General features: G+C 43.0%; 4 protein-coding genes across 8 annotated transcripts in view; 3 read left to right on the top strand and 1 right to left on the bottom strand.

The window, feature by feature from the left end:
- Positions 1-2323, top strand: part of rsrc1 (arginine/serine-rich coiled-coil 1) — a 162680-nt gene extending 160357 nt beyond the window's left edge. For all 5 annotated transcript variants that reach the window (XM_058080729.1, XM_058080728.1, XM_058080730.1 and 2 more), the window contains 2 exons: positions 290-394; positions 2109-2323. In XM_058080729.1, coding sequence (XP_057936712.1) covers positions 290-394; positions 2109-2201 — 198 coding nt within the window. In that variant the 3' untranslated portion in view covers positions 2202-2323. The remainder of the gene's footprint in view (positions 1-289; positions 395-2108) is intronic.
- Positions 2324-2808: 485 nt separating this feature from the next.
- On the top strand, positions 2809-10024 carry mlf1 (myeloid leukemia factor 1). The gene is made up of 7 exons (XM_058080726.1): positions 2809-3007; positions 4291-4447; positions 8032-8115; positions 8199-8324; positions 8471-8630; positions 8715-8853; positions 9231-10024. Exons 1-7 carry the CDS (start codon positions 2958-2960, stop codon positions 9283-9285), a joined length of 771 nt encoding a protein of 256 aa, XP_057936709.1. The 5' UTR covers positions 2809-2957; the 3' UTR covers positions 9286-10024.
- Positions 9856-11363, bottom strand: med29 (mediator complex subunit 29). Its single transcript, XM_058080735.1, has 4 exons — positions 11180-11363; positions 11021-11079; positions 10861-10945; positions 9856-10553 (listed from the first exon to the last, which is right to left on the bottom strand). The coding sequence occupies exons 1-4, from the start codon at positions 11330-11332 to the stop codon at positions 10326-10328; spliced, it is 525 nt and encodes a 174-aa protein (XP_057936718.1). The 5' UTR covers positions 11333-11363; the 3' UTR covers positions 9856-10325.
- Positions 11364-11677: 314 nt separating this feature from the next.
- On the top strand, positions 11678-19952 carry ppp2r1bb (protein phosphatase 2, regulatory subunit A, beta b). Its single transcript, XM_058080725.1, has 15 exons — positions 11678-11846; positions 12666-12756; positions 12908-13008; positions 14179-14411; positions 14498-14645; positions 14727-14882; positions 15036-15150; positions 15223-15293; positions 16206-16340; positions 16831-17004; positions 17116-17176; positions 18175-18329; positions 18799-18941; positions 19080-19171; positions 19261-19952. The coding sequence occupies exons 1-15, from the start codon at positions 11769-11771 to the stop codon at positions 19275-19277; spliced, it is 1770 nt and encodes a 589-aa protein (XP_057936708.1). The 5' UTR covers positions 11678-11768; the 3' UTR covers positions 19278-19952.
- The last annotated feature ends 2508 nt before the right edge of the window (positions 19953-22460 follow it).

Here is a 22460-nt window from a genome sequence, read left to right on the forward strand (position 1 = left end):
GGGATGAGCTTGGGGGCCACACGGTGGAGGAGTGGTAAGCATGTTGGCCACACAGTCAGGAGATGGGGTTTCCTCCCCCATTCTAAAAACATGCTAGGTTAATTGGTGACTCCAAATTGTCCATAGGTATGAATGTGAGTGTGAATGGTTGTTTGTCTATATGTGCCCTGGGATTGGCTGGCGACCAGTCCAGGACTCCGCCTCTCGTTAAGCGGTTAAGCATTATTTGTGTTAATCAGTCAATCAATGTGTGACGATTCCTGCTTTTGTTGCATTTTGTTTCCTTCAGACGGAGCCCGTGGTGAAGCAGGAGTCGGACCGCTCGGACCCTGTGGACGTCCACCTTTCCACATCCATCGTCTACAACGACACCGATACTCTGGCTCATCCTGCCGTAAGTGGTCACCGTGGCAACCCCCAACAATAACACGGCGGCAATCAGGATCTTTTTAATCCACAGTAGAATAGAACTGTTAGTCCGAAGTGGCGTGCACATAGCATCCTCCTTCAATCACCCCCCCCCCTGCGGTGCCATGATGAAAAACGAGAAGGGAAACTTTCAACTCCTCTAATGCTCCCTGGGGCGTCCCACTCATCTATCTCCACTGGGGAAACTAAGTTATGAGCTGACGTATGCTGATAACCCCCCCCCCCCCACACACACACATATAAATACACAGAAGGCCCCCACGACAGGCTGATGTATGGTACCAATATGCCCCAGGCGGGCCCGGCCCCGCTTCCAATTAGAACAGATGAGCCCCATTAGCCTCGGTAGTGTCACCCCACCCACACACACCGCCTCATTAGCAGGGCCGACAGACGAGAAGTCGCCGGTGTGGAGTGTAACGTAGAAAATAACACGCATGTCGTCGTGTGTACGGGCGTAAAAAGCATCAATTGACTGGTGTTGCTAATCAATCTGCACAACTGACTCAAATCAGCATGGAATTATTCTTCCAGACACCCAAGAGTATGAATAAAAATATATTTATTAAGCAAAATTATAGTCTTACATGCAGAAAAAAATTTTTTGGGAGCTCTGTTCTGCAAAATGATACAGTACATGATATGATTTAATATAATAGAATTAGGCTTGGAGAGCCCCCCCCATATTGTGATTTACACCCTAAATATTACTATTGCATTGATTGTATCTACATATTTACATTTCTTCAACATGAAAACATGGATTTGAATTCTAATATGCTAATGGTAGCATGCTAACACATAGCATTAAACTTTTAAAGTGCCCAGCTTTGAAAATTAACATGCTAACACCTGACACGACAGTGCTAAGTGTCAGCTAAAACAGCTAAAAACGCTACTATGCTAATATTAGAATGCTAGTAATGCTAATATAATGTACCGGGAAGGTTAAATGTCTCAAACAAGTGCTGTGACTGTTTTTTTTCTTTGTGGAGTTATGTGTACAAATGCTGAAAATAGTCCAAACTGGCAATGTTTAAAATTCCTTCCTGGATTCACCCGCAAAATTGAAACAGTTCTTCCATATCCCATTTCCGACAGTTACTCAAAATTTCATCCAAATCCATGCAAACTTTTCAAGTTATTTTCAACATAGACGACCAAACAAACAGATAACAAACAAAAACATAAATCAAAGTCAAAATATTCCAAGAAAGAAAACTTAAGAGAAAAAAGTGGACTATGGAAATATAGTCTTAACATTACAAAAACAAAATATACGATTCAAGAAGCAAAATTAAGTATTTGGAAAATGGTTAAAAATAGCAAAAATAGGGTGGGGGTAGTAAATTTCATACTTTATTTTTTGGCCTTGCATTCTGTCAGTATGTGCATTTTCCAGTACACTTTTTCTTGTTTTCATGATCACAAAATCATGATTGAAGGTTAAAAATGAAGTTACACGCAAGCCTCCGTCCAAATATTGCTTGCTTCCTATCAAAGCCCAGTCCCCTTTGCAGTGGAGGTAAACAAACACCCTGGACCTGGACGTAGCTGAAGCACCTTTCCATGACACGCAGTGATTCTGGCTCAGCATAATGGCGACAAAACCTTGAAAACCCATCTTGAAAGTTGCACGCTGCGAACAAAAACGTCTTGTTCTGCTTCTTGTCCTGCAGCTGTTCATGGACAAAGACAAAGCCGAGGAGCTGTGGCTCAACAGACTGCGGTCCCTACGCCAGGAGAGACTCATGGGAAGTCCTGTGTCCTAACATTGAAGCTGCATTTCCTTCATTTCCTTCTGCTGTTAAATGATGGTCACATAGGAATTGATCATGTTTGTTGTGTTTATCTCTTCTTAGAGCACCTTTAATAAAGTTGTCTTCTGCTTGCATCGCTTGCGTCGATGACCTCCCTACTTGATGCCGTTGAGTAACTCGTGTTTATGGCTTTACTTTTAATTATGAGTGACAATTCAAGGCAAGTGCAGAGAATCCAGAGCTTGGAGCGGGGAGGCCTATTTCTGGAACAAGCCAGATGGTAAATCTATACTAAGCGTGGGACACTTTGTCACTCCCTTTGCTCCAAATAGCCAGTGTGGTAATGAAGTCTTTAATATGTTATATTACAACTCGCATACAGTTAACATTCATGTTATTTCATTCTTGGCTGAGTTTTCATCACAGTTAAAAGAATCCTCAAAGTGTGTAATATTCACAGAACTCACGTAATACTTTTTTTGACAGTTATTTTGCCGATGACGCGTGTAAAAGAAATGACTTTTAACTAGAACGTTCTGGAGCGTGGTCGCCATGGCAGCCGTTGCCAAAACCAAACCAGCCAATCAGAAGACTGGGTTTGCGTCACGTGGCCCACGGTCCTCAATAACGACGCTGCCAACTCCTCCATTAGCGACACTGAAGCACAGCGTTGGACCTGCTGCTGCTGCTGCCGCACCTGTGGATTATGTTTTTGTAAACATATTTTTTAATATTTTATTTGGGCATACAACGGCTACATCGGTGGAAATGTTCAGTAACGGCAACTTCAGGGACTTTGACGACGACCCCTTCTTCTCGTAAGTTGCTAGCTTGAAACTCTTAGCTGTAGCTTCTCCAATTTCACTTATTTTCGTCAGTTAGTAAACAATTATGTTACTTACTTATATAATGTTACTTGTTATTTGTGACCTTTAAATGTTGCTTCAAGGTTTTTAGGTCGAATTAATGTGAGCCTTCACTACTAACATACTATAAACTGCTAGCATTATACATGATGTCAACCCTATTTAGATGCTATGATATAGCCTTAAATGACTGTGAGCTATTATTACTTTTGAACAATAAGCAATTATTCTTGAAAAAAATACGGAAATTAAATCCTCAATGAAAAACAAAATTGGCATAGGTTTGGTGGAATTCCCGCTGAGGAACGTAGTCCATTAGTTGATGGGGCCACTTAAAGGGATAGTTGGGAGACGCCCGCCTTTTCTTGCCTGATGGAGCACCGCGGCCATCTTGTTTACGTGCGTTCCACAGAAGAAGAAGATGCAAGCCAAATTCCTTACTTGTGTAACTGCAGCAACCACCTGGAAGTATGTTTTTCGTCACTGAAATCCGACCAGGACTGGACTCGGGGGATGAAGTCGGGGGGGGGGGGGGTAAATCACCGTTGATGCACTACACTGCTGATGGGGATGTCATACAACAAAAAATCCCAACTATCCCTTAAGAGATTAGCTTCTCAAAACCAAATGTGTTCTAAATTTGCATCATAAAAATGCCTTATGGGAAAAAAAAATCTGATCTCAGAATCGAACACGTTGTATCCCGTCGTGTTTCCCTGTTTCCCACAGGACTATAATCTATCTGTGGTATTTAGTTGAGCAGGTGTAGGTAATGTTATTGTCCTATTTGCATAATTAGCTACAATACAAAATGCCAGTTGGGGTGGAGATTTTTAAAAACTGACTCATTTTGTTTGAAATTATTTCCATGTTTTTTAACCTTATTTAACAGAAAAGGATGATGTTTTGCGGTCTCCGTGTACCTCTGTTCTTAATATTTCACTGCATTGATAAACAGATGCAGTGTAAGGTGAAACCAATGCGTGTATGTGGTTGCATACACAGTCCCATTATAATGTGTTTGGGAGCAGCAAAGCGCCAATTTTTCTATGTAGCACCAAATGTATCTGCTGCAGTAATTAAATTAAAAAACACAATGTACTGTGTTAAAATCCGAAGCTCTGTGGCTCACAAAGTAGCCACACTTGACTCCATCACAGTTTTGGAATCAACCATTCCCCCTGGCATTTGTGGAAATAGAAAATGAATAATTGTGTTGACATCCTCCTGTGCAGCGATCCATTCCAAGCACACAGGGATCACATGCGCCAGATGATGAGGAGCTTCTCAGAGCCGTTTGGCAGCGGTGCCTTCATGCCCAGCATCACAGACGGGAGAAGCCGTGACGCGACGGAGCAGCCTGCTTCACCGCCATCGCTGAGGGGACACAGGGTGAGAACATGAGTACCAACAACCACATGACCTCATATAATAAATAAGCGTCCTAATTTATATCTGCCTATGTCTCATTAGACAAAGCCACTGCTCGGTTTCTTACAGCTTAAATGGAGCAGCCATGGAGGCCATGTTAGTGTCTGTTGAGTGGAAGGTCAACACCCTTGGCCTCGCCAGCCATTCTATGTATAGCCCTGAGGAGCTCTATTTGTAGGGCATTGTTCCACTGACACTGTAGTTTTTTGGACAGCACCATGGAATAACATGAATCCATACATTCAGTTGGCAAGTGGTACAGTCTAGCAGGGCAACCTGGCAAATGCCTGTTGCACCCTGTCTTGTATACTCGAGCCTGGAGCGCTAGTTAATGCACAAACGGGACGTACAGTAGCATTCGCCCACTCCCTGATTTATTTCCTTTTCCCATGTTTGTCACACTTAAATGCTTCAGATCATCAAGTCAATCACAACACAACCGAACACAAAATGCTGTTTTTAAATGACACTTTTTTTTATTATTAAGTGATTCCCCCCGCTGTTAAAGCAACATAACTGAGATTCATTCAGATCTATCAGTCAGGAAAAGGTTCTAAAGCCATTTCTAAAGCTTTGGGACTCCAGCCAACCACAATGAGAGCCATTACCCACAACATGAAACAGTGGTGAATCTTCCCTGGAGTGGCCATCCAACCCAAACTACCCCATGAGCTCAGCGAGGACTCATCCAAGAGGTCACAAAAGACCCCACAACAACATCTAAATAACCACAGGCCTCACTTGCCTCCACGTTAATACTTGATGATCTCCAAGGTCTTTGTGAAAATAGTTGAACTTTTTGGAAGGTGTGTGTCCCATTACATCTGGTGTGAAAATAATGCAGCATTCCAGATAAAGAACATCATACTAATAGTAAAATATGGTGGTGGTAGTGTGATGAATTCATGTTTCATTTCAAACTGCAGTTTGTGTTCAGTTTGTTTTGTCATTGACTAATATTTAAATTAGGTTGATTATCTAAATCACTTAAGTGGGACAAAAAAGTAGAAACCAAGAAGGAGGCAACTTGGTTCTCTTAATTAGTGTAGCTGGCTGCCTTTAACTACCAGATAACGCCTCTAACAGGCTTTTTCACGTATATCTCAAAGCTGAGTTGCTTTCCTTTCATTTTTCAGTAGGGCTCTCAGCAGAAAAAGTTTGGACACCCCTGATTTAATGTATTATTTTGAATGACAGCTCGCTCTCCCATATCACAGCAGTTTGATCCTCCAAGATACACATTCACAAATGCACAGTTCTAAAAAAAATAGCAAAGCATACGTTCTACCCTGTAGAGTTTGTTTTAGTTCGTAACACATTAGAATCCCCGTTGGAAGCCGGCTTAGAGTGTTCCCAGTTCCCAGTCTCCTGAGCGTAGCCATCAGTGCATCATATCGCCTTTCACAGGCATGTTTATAAATGTACGTGGTGTTTTTGACTCCACATGTTTTGGTTTAGAAGAAACACATCAATTGGCACAAGCCAATATTTTTATGTATACGCATTTAACAATTATTTTGGTGCTTTGTGGTAGTGGAGAATAGTACACAGAGAGCAAAAATATGCAGTGACTCCTGAACAACTTCCTTATCCCCCCACACCCCCCCCTGTCCAAGCAGCCTAGTCTAAATATAATCAGGTCCCAAATGGAACTGGCATTTATTGGTCCAATAGATGCCGTAAATACAGGATAAAATTGGCCCGGTTGATCGCGGCCATGAGTGTTATGTTGACATCAGCTTGACCTTTTGGAAAAAGAGCTGAGCGAGCAGCCTTGGACTCCGTGGCCACAGCCTTTCCAGAATGAAGCCTGGTTTCAGTGTTAAAGCCAACACTAATCTCTGGCAATGTGACCCAATCCACCGCACGTGGACCACCAGTCATTTAACACCAACCTGCATCTCAACACACACAAACTAATACATTGTGGCTTGCAGAGTCTTTTCCAAGATAAAACCCCTTCTCTGCTTTGTAACGTGATGCTGTTTCAACCTTCAGGACCTCAGTCGCTCTTTGCTTCCCTTTGGCTGTAATGACAACACGGTCAGTAGATTCACCTGCAAACAGCACTATGCATCCTCATGATCTATTCATTCAGCAAGTATGGTCTTGGCCTTACGTCGGGAGATTGGTTCACATCTCCATCGGAACATCTCTGTGTGGAGTTGGCATGTTCCCCTCATGTGTGTGTGGGTTCTCTATAGGTACTTCGGCATGCTAGATTAATTTGAGACGCAAATGGTTGTTTGCTAGGCTGCACGGCGGTCAAGTGGTTAGCACGCAGACCGCACAGATAGGACACCTGAGTTCAGTCCCACCCTCGGCCATCTCTGTGTGGAGTTTGCATGTTCTCCCCGTGCATGCGTGGGTTTCCTCCCACATTCCAAAAACATGCTAGGTTAATTGGCGACTCCAAATTGTCCATAGGTATGAATGTGAGTGTGAATGGTTGTTTGTCTATATGTGCCCTGTGATTGGCTGGCCACCAGTCCAGGGTGTACCCCGCCTCTCACCCGAATACAGCTGGGATAGGCTCCAGCACCCCCCGCGACCCTCGTGAGGAAAAAGCAGTAGAAAATGAATGAATGAATGAATGGTTGTTTGCCTCCCGTGTCTGTGTCCTGCGATTGGTCGGGGACTAGTCCAGTCTGTGCCCCGCCTCTTAAGTATAGTTGGGATAGGCTTCAGTGAGAACAGGCATTACAGAAAATGGTCCCCCGTATACTTGATATTCAGCATTCACAGCCCTGCAAAAGTCATTTTTCTCATAAAAAATACCCTTCACCATGAGTGGTTTAATGATAATACAGGTCAATGCATGTACCACCACTTTTGGGTCCTTAAAAGCACCATAATTGGTGCTAAAGAGTGACTTCAACTCCATCTATTCCATAATTATCTTAAATTATCATTTATGGATACATTTAGATATTTTAAAGTGAGGCATTTGTAGGTCTTAAACCTGGATTGTGTCATGAATGAACAATGGCAATTGAAGAGAGAAAGGCCAGCGTTGTGTAGCTATAATTACAAAAATCACTCTTGTTGCAAATGATGACCTGAAACCAGAGGAGAACATCACTGTCAAGCTAGCAGGAAGGTTTCGGACGAAGGAGCGGTCAAGGTCAAAAACTGACATCTTTACAGACGTGTGGATTAGTTTCTTGGTGGTCCCGCCTGAATATACGCTTCAGTAGTCATATAGTTGAGTAATTCTGCTTTAAATAAAAGTTTCAGTGATCTAATTCAGCCTTCGTGAAGAAACAAACAAACTAAGCTACAGTTTCTGCATATGATGGAACATGGCCAATGTGAGCACAAATTCAAAGCATTCATATTTAAGCATGATTCTTGGCGTTAAAACAACAAAGCACGCCAAGGCAGTACATTGTATCGATGCGAGTGGTTCCAACTAATAGCAATGTCATCGTTTGCTGGTTTGGCTATGCTATCATGGTTATGCATGTTTGGTTGGTTTCTACACATGTAACTGAGCTGTTGATCAGCTGCCGTGGCTATTCTTTGTATCATGTGTGTTTGTGCAGGACATGATGATGAACCCTTTCAGCATGGTTGACAATATGATGGTCAACATGAGGACCAGGATGGATGGGATACACAAAAACCTTGTGAGTTCATGCCACTAAGCCTTGAGAGAGCTGAGAATGTCGTGAAAGCGAAAACGGTGCGTTTGCGTGCTGTTGTATTGCAGGAGATGTCCGCAGACACCAACGCCCACACGTTCAGCTCGTCATCAGTCATGACATATTCTAAGGTTGGGAACGAGGCTCCGAAGGTCTTTCAGGCGTCATCGTCAACACGTCATGCCCCAGGAGGTGTAAGTGCATCAACAGGTGGAACTGTTGACCCGAATATTAGACAGTACATTACCTCACAACTGAGCATTCTGGTCTCTGTAAGGCAGAGTTTTGGGTGCAACTCTTGTATGGGATGTCTGTATGACCTTTTGTTTCCAATGTGCAGGTCAAAGAAACCTTGCGAGCACTGAAAGATTCTGAAAGCGGTATGCAGAAGATGTCCATCGGTCACCACATTCAAGACAGAGGTCACGTTGTTGAGAAGAAAATGAACAAGAAAACTGGAGAGAAAGAGTTCATCCAGGATTTCCAGAATATGGACGAATGTGTGTGAAGTCATCTTTGCTGCAGGCACAACTGTCACCAAGTCCAAGTGATATCGTTCTAATAATGGCCTGCATTTCTCTCAGCCGAAGCAGCGTCTTTTGACGAGGAGTGGCAGCAGGAGCTGTCCAAGTTTAAGCCCACTTCCGCCATGTCTCAGCTAGAGCCACGCTGCCACCAAGGAGGTCAGCGAGCAGCCCTCAGCGGTCCCGAGCGGGCCCACAGGTTAGCCAGCAACTCTTTATTAGCAGACACATTCAACAAGAGTTAGTAGCTCCTTTCATAGAGAAATAAACCAGGGTCAATGGCAGTCAAGGGTAAAAAAAGATAAACGAGATCTTTTTTTACCTGAAAAAAACAGCTGAGCTGTTGAATGTTGCGACAGTGCTCCCAAAATATCACACAATGAGTGAAATATGCAAAGTAGCTAACTTTTTGTTTACAATAACTATATATGTTGTAAGGTTGTAAAACCCCTCAATGCACTTCATACACTTTTCTTAAACTCTTTTTTTATGCATATATTCAATTTATTGTTACCTTTAGGCCACTTTGTTTGATAGCTTATTGGGTATGTTTGTCTTTGTTTTGTGCTTCCACAGAGAACAGCCCAAGGCCAAAAGTAACATGAAAGCTTCAAGCCCAACAAAGCAGTAAAATGATCAACGTTCTCAAGTTGCTCTTGTTATGCATACACATACACACACGCACACAAACAACGGTCCCTTGACAGAATCAGAAAGCACCTTTTGGCTTTGTTGCATGGGTCACTGCTGACCAGCTTCTATCAGCTCTGTCTACAGTCTGTAGTGCCTCACTTTAGTCCAAATTGCACACATGGTTCAGGGGAACGGCATTGAAAAGGTGAGAATATGTCAGGTGTTTAATGACTGATAGGATTCTGCACAAGTGGACCAGTCATGAGCTGTGGTGAAAGCAAGACAAAAGTGCAAAATGTCAACAATGGCAGAATCTGAAGATGTCAGCATAGATGCTACAGTTTTTAAGATAGCTGCATGATTAGGTAATGTAGTAGTAGTCTACTATTGATCTGATTGGTCAAACAAGGATGCACTACGCATGATAATAGCGATTAGAAGAAACTACATGGAGCCATCGCATAACACATTAACACCTTGAGGTAACTGATTCTCTGTTCAGGGATCATTAATGCACTTAAAACCACATCAACAATTATCTGTGTTTATGTTGTCAAGCAGCTGAAATGTCTCGTATCTGCTGTAACCTTTGTAAAAAGAACTCATTCTTTCCCTTTTTTATCGTTCATCTGAGGTTGGTGTTTGCAAAGCACCACCTGCATTGGCAGCCATTGTCCTTGCTGTATATTTTTAATATACACTTTGCATCTAAAAATAAACATTTATAATCTACTGTATATAGCGTTTGTGTTCTGACACAGTGGGTGACTGCCGGTTACTGTGAACTCACATGTGCTATTTTTGGATGCAAGTACTTAACAGGAGCACACAATGATTTGGTGCACCACCCAGCTGCGGACTCCCCACCTGCTCATATCTCAGTCGGCGCATTACTACTAGCTCACCTGTTCATTGCACAATACCATGTAATTAATTACATCAGTCTTTAAAGACATCCGTGCAAAAGTTTTAATGTTAGGTACATTGCAAAATATAAGTATCTAGTAGAACAATGAGGTACAAAACAATGGACTAAGACTACATGATCCCTGGCGGTTGTCCTTTTCCTGCAATCTTTTTGGAACACTCCAGTAGAGCATTATGGATGTCCTTGGCACAAGAGATCTGAGACTTGATCATGCCAAGGTACTGGCCGTAAGACATGGACTCTGTCTGCACTGTGTCCGGTTTGGTGGCGGTCGGGACCAAGTTGGGGGAATGCTTGGCGCTGTCGATGCTCTGGGAGAGGCACTCATACGCCAACCGCTGCACGAGTGAGAGAAGAGAAGTGAGAGAAGTGTACCTATTGCATGCGATGTATATAAAATACAACAGGCCCAGGGGGAAAATAAATAGCATTGAGGCCACAAAATGAGAAACACAAGCATCATGTGTTTTTATCCTGAAAGTAAACAGTCACTCCTCAGTATAATGGGGTACAGCTGAACACTTCATGCTGCTAACCTAAGTGCATTGTTGAATATGGCTGTCAATTTCACCTAACGTCCAATAGAGGTCACTATAGCTACATGGAAATGATGCGAGCCTGTTAAATGAGATTTTTGAGTCTCACCAAACACAGCTCCAGTTGATCGCAAAGAGCATAAAACTCCTCCAGGCTTTTGTCAAAACGCTGAACAGTGGTGTCGCTACTTTTACTACAAGACGAGGAAACAACACATGATTGATTAGACACTCATGACAAAAAGCACGACAAAGACAACTGTACTTACACTCCGTTATCTATTGTCGTGTTGTGAGCCAAGTTGAGAGACGCAATCTTCATTAAGTTCTGAGAGGAAAAACAACACATACTTAATTGGTCCGTTGTAACGTCTTTGGTTAATCTTTGTTTTGGGGCTCCGTGGTGTGTACCTATTGACCATATTTACCTGCAGGCTTTCTTTCAGCTGAGGGATGAGCATTTTAAAACGGTGAACCGGATCGAAATCTTGTTGACTCAACTGGTGCTGCTGCTGTTGTTGCTGTTGTAAAGATGTAGGTTGTAATCCTGGGCCACCCGGTTGCGGCTGCTGGGAAGCCATCTTGGATTAAACAACCGGAAATACAAGATGGTGTCTTAGGAAAATAAAAGCACATATATAGATATAGATTTGATTGGGATAAAGATAAATTAGACTTGAATCTATGGTTGTTTTAAATACCAATTCCAATTTGACTTACACTTAATATATGAGTGTTTTTTTTAAATATTCAGATCGTTTTAAAGCTTTCACAGAATACCTAAATGACGTGAATCAGATATTATACCACAGAGACTGCTTTGGTCTACATTATAAATTAATATTTTCAATTGATAATTTCACATATTTTTTACCCGATCAACCCGTCGTTTTTAAATACATGCTTTATTTTCCACATTTCGTTGAAGGCAGGCGCAAAGAGAGGCGCTCCCCATTTAACTGGGACAGAAACCCCGTAGTCAACAGTCACAGGCACAACAGCGCTGCAGTATCCAAAATGGCTGGAGCCGATGGAGACGATTCTCTCTACCCTATTGCCGTTCTCATTGATGAGCTGCGGAATGAGGATGTTCAGGTTAGAGCGAGAAATGTATTTCACAGGTCCATTTGTATTCCGCTCGATATTGATTCTTAGATGACTCGGGTTTTGTATCCGGTCATCCGGGTGTTTGCTAGCTCATTTGCTAACTCGCAGCTATGCTAACATTCCCGGCCAGGCCCTACTTCCCCAGCGACAAACCCTGTCCGTACTTGGTTGTAGTCTTTGTATTGACCAAAATTAATACTTGTTCTTATGACACATATTCGTTGGGTTGAATTGTACTATAGCAAAATCTGTAACAAAGATAGAATTAGGGGCTCAAGTAATGGCGCTATTGACGTCTTCAATTGAATGGTTCACAGCTAGCAATGACAGCAGCGCCGCATTTCAGCCCGCCGATTTTTATTTTGTTTCCACTTTTTATGCTATATTCTCACAGGTGTATGTATTGTATCAATATATGTTAAAATATTTAGGTTCCCTGTGATTTGTGTCACCGGGTGACCACCGGCGTCACTCCTTGGGCTTGTACCATGATAACGAACGTGTTTTAGCGTATTCTATACATCAGGGCATCTCGAACTTGATATTTAAGCGTCCAAAACCCAAGTGTCATCACTCTCAAGTATCCGGAATTATTTGGCGATAGAAACTCTTTTTAATAGCAATGCTTGTGATCTGTAGCCAATATACAATTACAGTTTTGATTGGACTATAAGGGTATAGTCTACCCTTATGGAATATCTACACACAGTGGTGAAATGTTGTCTTCTCCCGCAATGTACTGTAATCATGCCTGTTGAATGCGGTGTGTCTTATTTATTTTAAACATCCATGTCTTTTTGTATGCAGTTGCGGCTGAACAGCATCAAGAAGCTTTCCACTATTGCACTGGCTCTTGGTGTGGAGCGCACTCGCACCGAGCTGCTTCCTTTCCTCACAGGTAAACCATTCACACCCTGTAAACCGACCTTTTTTATGACGCAATAGTCACAAGCTTGTAACAATAGAGCCATTGCACAAGATGCCTTAAAAGCGTGGGATCACATGGTGAGTTCCAGCATGATTCTTGACATTGCTTTTCCTCCCGTTAGACACCATCTACGATGAAGATGAGGTCCTCTTGGCCTTGGCTGAGCAGCTGGGTAATTTCACCATGTTGGTGGGAGGCCCAGAGTATGTCCACTGTCTCCTGGTAAGTCTTCTGCCTTTTATTGAGCAAATATGTTTTATTGTTTTGGTGGGTAAGCCAACCTAACACTTCATTCTAGATCTTGTAGGTTTGTTGTAAAAAATGTCAGCTTCACAAAAATGGCTTTAAAAATATTTATGCATGTAACATACTGTATGTATTACATATTGATTACATTTTGGTGATCGTACCCCTTCAAAGGCTAGTGTGTATGCATGATTAGGAAGTCAAAGCCAGCAATTCCAAGTTGAAAATTTAAAACAAATGATAGCATCATGTAGGATTTGTCATTTTCACTAGTTTGTTCACAAGGAACACGTCTCAGGTTTCAGGGCTCCAGACTGAGACTTGAAGAGTCGAATTTGTTGAGTTGAATTTGTGATAAGTTACTGTAAAAATAAATTCTACTTTGTACTTTTATATGGTTCTTTCTGCCTCTATCCACTTTGCAGCTGGAGTGTAGTATCAGAGTAAAGTACTCCTACCCTTTTGTTTCAAGTCTGGTCCCCAATCACCCTTAGTTTGTAGGGCTGTACACCCCTTAGCAGTTACCCTACCCCGTGTTTAAAGCGGATTTGGACACCACTTGAATCTTGTGAACACACTAAAATAAGGGGTAAGTGGAAGGATGGGATTGGGATTCAGCCATAGCCTCTGTCGCGACATCCCTGGTGGGCTACAGCTTCTTCCATCTTTCCATGAATACATTTCCACTGTTTTGAAACAATACTCTCTGCACCATACTCGCTCAGTATGGTGCTCATAGAAGTGTACACTCGTACTACTTTGCCAGGTCGACTACACTGGTTTTTAATTGTACTCCATACTCCCTTTCTTCAGACCCATGGTTGGAAAATTGAAATTTTGCAAAATAAAGGCAAGCTCGGAATATCGGATACTGTGCAAATGTTAGTGTTCACTGTGCTGTTTTGGAGGTGTCTGAAGCTGGCGTGTACCCCAGATTTTAGATCTCAACTTGAAGCAAAAAAAAAAGAGTTGAGAAACAGCATATCTCAAACATCAAAAGTCAAGGTTCTGCTGTATGTGCATTCAACATAGCCAAAAACAACCAAAACTTAAAAACTGAATAGCACATAATGTCCCCAGAATCTCTTTAAAAAAGTTTAAAATGAGACCAGAACTGTTGTTAGCTGACCTTTCCCTGGCACACAGCCTCCTCTGGAGAGCCTAGCGACAGTGGAGGAGACTGTCGTCAGGGACAAAGCCGTGGAGTCCCTGCGGAAGATCTCTCAGGAGCATTCTCCAGTTGACCTGGAGGTCCATTTTGAGCCGCTGGTCAAGCGCTTGTCCTGCGGAGACTGGTTCACCTCTCGCACGTCTGCTTGTGGCCTTTTTAGCGTCTGTTATCCCCGTGTGTCCAGCACAGTCAAGGCTGAGATTCGCCAGTAAGTTAACCGTTGTTTGGCGTGCAAAGTCCCTCAACCCGTTTTGATGCAGGCTTCCTCATCATGTCTTGTTTGATTGCGTCCAGGCATTTCCGCACCCTGTGTTCAGATGACACTCCCATGGTTCGTCGCGCTGCAGCATCTAAACTGGGAGAGTTTGCCAGAGTGTTGGAGCTGGACTATGTTCGAAGTGACATCATTGCCCTCTTCACTGCCCTGGCTTCTGATGAGCAGGTACAGTCAGGCAAAATGACCTGAATATTTTACCACAGACAGTTCTTGGTCGTCATTGAACCCATCCTCTACTTCCATCAGGACTCTGTGCGTTTGCTGGCAGTGGAGGCTTGTGTCAGCATCGCCACTCTGCTGCCTCAGGAGGACCTGGAGACCCTGGTGATGCCCACCCTGCGACAGGCCGCTGAGGACAAATCATGGAGGGTCCGCTACATGGTTGCTGACAAGTTCTCTGAGGTGAACTGTTGTTGGCAGCATTGACCAAAGTCAATATAGTTTCTTCTTCTTCTTTCAATTGGTGTCCTGGTAACATGCAACATGTCGGAGTTCATGCGATCCAAATATTTGCATATAGAAAATTACACTCAATTGGTTTCTTTTTCTTTTCAGCTTCAAAAAGCAGTGGGCCCGGAAATCACAAAGAATGACCTGGTGCCAGCTTTCCAGAACCTTCTGAAGGACTGTGAGGCTGAGGTTCGTGCTGCTGCAGCAAACAAAGTCAAAGGTGAGTCCCTGAATATACCTTGGTAAAAATCTGTCACGTCCGTTGCTTGATATTTCTTTTTCATCTTATTAGAATTCTGCGAGAACCTCCCAGAGGACAACCGTGAGCAGATCATCATGACTCACATTCTACCCTGTGTCAAGGTAAAAATAAACAACTAGCTTTGCACTGCCGCTGCTTTCAGGTGAACTAACACTCGGTTTGTTTTGAATTGACTTTATAAAGACTTAAGGCGTGTCTCTATAGTTTCGATCACTGGTTCTCAAATGGGACTACTAGTACTCTTGTGGCGTTCAAGATCCCACTGTCAGTGACTGATGATGGCTGGGTTTGCTTGAGCGATGAAGAGGAGGATCACAAGTGGGTCATACAATTTGACAAATTCTGAGCCTAGCGATATCATAATATACAAATTAGAAGAGTACATTTACTCCATCACAAACTTTGGGTCATACTGATGAATTTACAGTATGCCTTTATCTCTAAACATTTTCAGGGCACAACAGTTTGAAATTTTGTACATGTCTTGTGTTAACATTCACTTGTTTTTTATCGAGGGAATGAAAAATACATACATTTGTAGTCAAGCGCCACAAGGTCAGCCTACTATGACAGCGTTTGATTGCTCACATTTGACTTTCTGTTGGGTAGTTCACCAAATATCTGATTCATCTCTCTGCAATGATACATTCTTGTAGTATTCCTAATATTCCAAAAAACACGTTTCTCTGGATGAGGGCTACCTTGCTGAAAAAAAATCCATAGCATATACTGGTGGACAAAACGTTGCCAGACTGTAGGTTTAAATCATGTCGCTGTTGTATGACGATACAGCAGGGGGCGCCATTGGTTACTACAAGGAGCAGTCTTGAAGCATTACATTTCCTTCATCATGCTCATGTAAAACCAGTTAATTCACCCTGGTTTTTGATAGACTGTTAATTCTTTATATATGCGTGTCTATGTTTATATGTATGCACTTCCCCCCCCACTTGGCTTTGTCTCCCTGTGCAAGTATTACTGCATGTCCCATTCCATGTATGTGGCATCTGCAGGAGCTGGTTTCAGACACCAACCAACATGTCAAGTCTGCCCTGGCCTTGGTCATCATGGGTCTTTCTGCCATCCTGGGCAAGGACAACACAATAGAGCATTTACTGCCTCTTTTCCTGGCTCAGCTCAAGGATGAGGTAAATGAAATGTTGCTTTTGTTTCTCTTTTCGTTTGGCGTTTTCTGCCAGCTTGACTAATCGGTTAAATGGGATGGGTCTTGGGGCTTTGTTTTTGTAATGTTGTCATTGTAACAAGGAGTAACGGTTAAAGATATCCAGAGGTCTTAAGGCATTCGTTTCGCTTTTCTATATTTGTGAGGAATCCTGACGCTCACTGTCATCTCTTGTCTTCCTCAGTCCTATTTAAAGTTGGCCCACTTTCTTTCCTGTGCAAAACAAGACCAACAGTCTAATTAGATTACTGTCCAAACTGACAGCTTTGACGTGCAAATTTACATAAATCAAGGTGAAGCGCTCTGAAAGCTGCAACATGGAGAGTGGCGTCTGTTAGATGCCTAGAGTTTTTTTGGGGGGCGGGGACAGTCCTGAACTGCTAAAACATTCTTAATTGCCAGAAATGTATATCAAACCTGTGACACCACATTAAGCATGTTTTGTTCTTGTCCAGTGCCCCGAGGTGCGCCTCAACATCATTTCCAACCTGGACTGTGTCAATGAGGTGATCGGCATCCGTCAGCTGTCCCAGTCCCTCCTGCCAGCCATTGTGGAGCTGGCTGAGGATGCCAAGTGGAGGGTCCGCCTGGCCATCATCGAGTACATGCCCCTGTTGGCTGGTCAGCTGGTGAGTCGTGCAGCAGAGGTGCAGGACTGAAACTCCCTTGCTCTAACTTTGCCTTGAGTCAGAAAATGCAGGCTATCGGTTTTGATTTTTTTTTTGTTTGTCTTTTCTCAGGGAGTGGAATTCTTTGATGAGAAGCTCAACACACTTTGTATGGCCTGGCTTATTGACCATGGTAATATGCACTCATGCTTTGAACTCATTTCTGGTCATGATTGGCTGGCTGACCATGTAAACTAACACTGAGGTGTCTTTCCATTCAATCATTCTTGTCAAAGGAGTTTGTCATTTGTGGACTTCTGTGATGGAAGTGTCAATTTCTAAACCTACTGAATATCCATCTCGGGACGCGTCCCCGACCCCATTAACCCACTTCACACTGCTTATTAAAGCAGCTTGTGTGAAAGCATATCCCGCAATGCCGGGACCAAAGTGTGAAATCAAGCACCCAAGACCTGTTTCTCTCGTCATGTTGTGTTGAAAGCAATTGTCACTTTCCGACATGTTTGTCACATGCACTCGAACTGATTAGCGGGTTACTATGTTGCTGTATGAACACACACACACACACACACACACACGGTTGTGCGTACAAATGCATTGAGTAAATCCAGGCTTCCACGGTCAAGTGAATGATGCTAGTGTCTTTGTACGCGGTTGTAAAGCGCGCTCTTTCTTCCCAATTAGAGAGACGTGTGATTGAGGACAAAGGGCCAGCTGCATTACATCATTGGAATGTTGTGTGTGTCTGGGGTTAGGGTAAGGGCTGGGCTGGGCTGCAGTTACATAAGAAAGGACGCACGCACACGCTCAGAACGGTTTCCTCACTGACTTCACACAATCATTTTTAGCACCCTTCACCATTAGTGACACTTCAGTAGTCTTACCTAGTCCAACTGTACCATTATTGTGAAGTAGCATCTATTTTATTATATACAGTCATGCTGTCGTTTTCACCCACGGCAGACTGCTGTGGGTTTTTTTTTTTAAAGCAGCGGCACTCTTAAACACAACCACTACACCACAAAGGACGCCGCTAGCACCACGCTGGAGAGCGCTAACAAGTTTTGGACAGCCTGTCCCCTGGTTTAAATAAATAAAAAAAATAAAAATTCATGTTTTGCTCGCCTGATGAAGCGGTGCACTCATGGTGTCGCTTTGATTGATCTGTAGTGTACGCCATCCGCGAGGCCGCCACCTGTAACCTGATGAAGCTGGTGGAGAGGTTTGGAGCCGAGTGGGCCCAGAACACTATTGTGCCAAAGGTTCTGGGAATGGCCAATGACCCCAATTACCTCCACAGGATGACCACGCTCTTCTGCATCAATGTGAGTAATAAATCCACCTTTTACATGCACTTTCTTCCATCCGCCATAGATCTGCTACGACAACCTAATATTGAGGAATCATCTTTTTGCTCTCCCACGGGGAGTTTCCTACGTGATCCACGATGAGTGGTCAGATCAGTGCCTTGCAAAAGTCTTCATCCCCTTGAACTTTGACGTTTTGCCACGTCATGGTGCAAACATAAAAATCGAAAATTGGAATTCAGCCCCGTTACTGTCGGTGCAGCCACCCTAATCCTCAAGTTCCCTGCGGATTTGTGAATGATCCATTGTATAAGATGTCAAATTTACGTTTGGGACATCCTTAATCTGCCATGTTGGTATCTGACGGACGGCGAGCTGGCATCATCACCTCTTCTTTCCAAAGTAGAGCAAACATGGGAGGGAGATGATAGACAGCCTAGAACATTATTCATACGGCACTGATGCATGACGTGTCCCCGGCTTTCAGGCTCTGTCAGAGACTTGTGGACAGGACATCACCACCAAGCACATGCTGCCTGTGGTCCTCAAGATGTCCAACGACCAGGTGGCCAACGTGCGCTTCAATGTGGCCAAGTCTCTGCAGAAGATTGGCCCCATCCTGGACGAAAAGTAAGTTTGGGGATTGGAGATGTTGGCTTTCATACCCGTATCAGGATGCTTCTTGGACTGTGATGCCGCTGGATGCTGATATCACCATCATCAGAAAATGTTATTCAGAAGAGGCTCATGTGGCGATGTTGTCCTTAGCACCCTGCAGACGGAGGTGAAGCCGGTGCTGGAGAAGCTGGCCACAGACACGGACATGGATGTCAAGTACTTTGCCCAGGAGGCCATCAGCGGTAAGTACCATTCCCACCCCCCCACCCCCCCATCCTCATCACCAATGAAGCATCTTAATCTATCATCTCTTTGCCTCTTCTCTCTCCAGTTCTCCCCCTGTCATAAGTTGGAGCGCCGCCCCAAAGCAACACTTTTCCAAGATATTTATTGATGTTCAGGATCAAGCGGTAACTGTATAGACATATGGGATTTGAACTTAGGTTTTTTTTCTCTCCATTCGTCCCGGCATCCTGTCCTCCCCTCCTTTTGCTGTAAATGTAAGCTTATCACAGGCCACATGTGGTGCATGCTGACTAATACGCTACTAGCTAGGCATCGCTAACCCCGCCCCCTCACATTCTCCTAATCACCTCCTGTTGCTTTGGATGTCCTACTTGACACGTCCTGCATGGAAAAAACCACCTGCAAGGGACCAGATCGCTCCCCTCCAATCCCAACATGGATGTCATTGATCATCTGTGAGCCAATGATGTTGATCCATCAGCAGGCTTTTACTCTCCTGTATGGATTGGAGCCACCAGGGTCTTACAAGGACTCCATGCATGGAGCAGAAGGATGCTTTATTGTAGAAAGAGGTGTCCTGTGTCTTCACCTTAACATCTGGCCAAATTCAAATGTGACAGTAATGATCCATCAGCACTTTCATGATGGCTTCTATGAACACGTTTGCTATGATGTCTTTTTGTTTTGGTAATAGCCTCCTGGTGTTTTGTTTTCAAATGGATACTTGGGATGCTGTACTACTGTATCTTCATCTGAATAAAAGTAACGCCGACCACACATCAAGGCCTCCTTTTTAACCCCCCCCCCAGACACCAAGGCAGGAGGACCTCATGGTCTGGTGCTCGGCTAATGAACAAAGCAGCCGTCACCCATCAGAAGGACATTTGTTCCTTCAATGCTCTTTCTCCAACAAGCAGCCATCTTCTCTCCTTCCTCTTCTCTTGCTGCCTTTGATGGCCTTGTGTGTGATGTACATCAGCATATCTGCAGCTGGAGCTCCGTGGGGAGCCTTGGAGGAGTAGGAGGAAGGTAGATGGCACCTAAGGGAGTGATCAGCCTTCACACAAGTTGACCAAAAACTGGAAGAAACGCCGTCATGCGAGGCTGCCGTCTATTTCGCTACAGTTGCATCCTGCTACTTTGGGGGTGGGGTGGGGGGGGCACTCAGTCCATCTGACGTCAATGCAGATGCCAAACACGATGATGTCACACATAAGCAGTCAAATGTAAGGGAAACGTTTATTTTAGAATTCAAGGTCATACAATATCGAGTGTCAATAAGAATAGAAACATTATAAAATATAGCTGGATATCACTATAAAAGCAACAGTATACTTGACAATTACTTATAATAAACTTATAATAATAAAATTACACATTTAGGCCAAAAGCAAAAGGCTTATTTGATGTGACTTAAAAGCAAATGATATCAACTACAAGGCATCTGAAAAATAAATATCAAAATGACAATTTATCATATAGATGTATGTATATAGAAAAGATGACAGCTGTACTACACACAGTATTTGTGTGTAGTAGAAGTGTGACTGGTTACCCTGAGCGGAAGGATGCCGTCATCCACGCTCCCTCCTCCCGTTGCCATGGCAACCATTGATGTCATTCCACGATACTTTGACCTGATGTGTGAATCGGCCTCAATATAACTATAACTATAAATAACCTATATATAACTATAACTAACCTTCACGTCAACACAATGTCTACTCAAGTGACTGGTCATTTAATTAGGTACAGGGTTATGCAAAAGGCTGGCAGGAAATACTGTTTCCATGTTGTGAAATGTGACAGTTATATTACATATAACTATGTAATATGTACATACATACATATACACATATACTAGTCCTTCTCAAAAATGAGCATACTGTGATAAAGTAAATAATTTTCTGTAATGTACTGATAAACATATATTCATCATATAGACTTTGTGTAATATGTATATTTTAGATTGATTCCACACAACAGAAGTAGTTCAAGCCTTTTATTCTTTTAATATTGATGAAGAAAAACACAAATCCATGTGTTATTGTATGTATGAATGTACATACTTAGGTATATATGTATGTGTCTGTGTGTGTTATTGTATGTAGGGATGTATGTGTTGTTATATGTATGTATGTATGTATGAGTGTATGTATGTTATTGTATGTATGTATTTTTTATGTATGTATGTAGTATGTATACTTACGTATGTATGAGTGTGTGTATGTGTTATTGTATGTTTGTATGTATGTATGTATACTTATGTATGCATATATGTATGAGCGTGTATGTATGTATGTATGAGCTTGAACTACTTCAGTTGTGTGTAATGAATCTAAAATATATGAAAGTCTAATAAATACATACACACAAATACATACACACACACACACAAAATAACCCATTCATACATACGTATATACATATACATAAATACATGTGTTATTGTATATATTTATGTGTTATTGTATGTATGTATGTGTGTGTGTGTGTAACCTATGTCATGCCACGACACTAACGAGGAGCAGTCATATGACTTGGTCAGCTGACGTGAGGTCCCCTCCTGATTGGCTGTCTGTGCCGGAAGGAAGCAGTAAAGGGCCAGCAGGTGTAGGCAATCAGCGGCTCCTGCTGTGGCTGGTCAACAAGCGGCACACTCACAACCTCCCCCACCCCCTTTTTTTCTTTAAATCCAACCTAAAGAAAAGAACTTTGTGGTAAGCTTTTCCCTTCACCGGCCACGTCTGCGGCCGCTCCATATACATATATATATGTATATGTATGTATATACGTACGTATGTCTCAACTGCTAAACGCATTGCTAGCCAGTAAAGCGGGATGAATGACACACGAGTGAACAGATACTGAGATGATCAAGTGTAAATCGACTACGGCCATCTTGAATTGAAATTGGAATTGTTTACAATGTTTATGATGCCTGTTTCTGGCCTGCACAGGTCAGGTTTCTTCATACACGCCTTTGGTTGTGCACCGAGCAAGGAAGCCTTCACAAGTGGCAGCCAACGGGTAACGGGTAACGGGTAGGACTGTCTTTCCTTTTCACTCTGTGGATAGTGGACTGGATCGGGTAGGACTGTCTTTCCTTTTCACTCTGTGGATAGTGGACTGGATAGTGGACTGGATAGTGGACTGGATAGTGGACTAAAGGATGGAGGAGTGGAGTTCCTCAATCCACCGTTACCCCAGAGACTCATCAACCTGTTATACCAGATACTTGACAAAGATTGTTGTGATCCTCTGTTTTGTGAAAACTTGCTTTTG

This window comes from Doryrhamphus excisus, chromosome 8 (genome assembly GCF_030265055.1).
Source record: "Doryrhamphus excisus isolate RoL2022-K1 chromosome 8, RoL_Dexc_1.0, whole genome shotgun sequence".
Taxonomy (NCBI): Eukaryota; Metazoa; Chordata; class Actinopteri; order Syngnathiformes; family Syngnathidae; genus Doryrhamphus; species Doryrhamphus excisus.

Coding starts and splice junctions, on each gene's coding strand:
- mlf1 (XM_058080726.1), top strand. CDS start 2,958: ATGTTCAGTAACGGCAACTTCAGGGACTTTGACGACGACCCCTTCTTC. Junction 3,008..4,290: donor GACGACGACCCCTTCTTCTC/GTAAGTTGCTAG, acceptor CCTCCTGTGCAG/CGATCCATTCCAAGCACACA. Junction 8,116..8,198: donor ATGGGATACACAAAAACCTT/GTGAGTTCATGC, acceptor GTTGTATTGCAG/GAGATGTCCGCAGACACCAA.
- med29 (XM_058080735.1), bottom strand. CDS start 11,332: ATGGCTTCCCAGCAGCCGCAACCGGGTGGCCCAGGATTACAACCTACA. Junction 11,080..11,179: donor AGCTGAAAGAAAGCCTGCAG/GTAAATATGGTC, acceptor TTTTCCTCTCAG/AACTTAATGAAGATTGCGTC. Junction 10,946..11,020: donor ACGACAATAGATAACGGAGT/GTAAGTACAGTT, acceptor CTCGTCTTGTAG/TAAAAGTAGCGACACCACTG.
- ppp2r1bb (XM_058080725.1), top strand. CDS start 11,769: ATGGCTGGAGCCGATGGAGACGATTCTCTCTACCCTATTGCCGTTCTC. Junction 12,757..12,907: donor GCTGCTTCCTTTCCTCACAG/GTAAACCATTCA, acceptor TCCTCCCGTTAG/ACACCATCTACGATGAAGAT. Junction 18,942..19,079: donor GGCCCCATCCTGGACGAAAA/GTAAGTTTGGGG, acceptor TGTTGTCCTTAG/CACCCTGCAGACGGAGGTGA.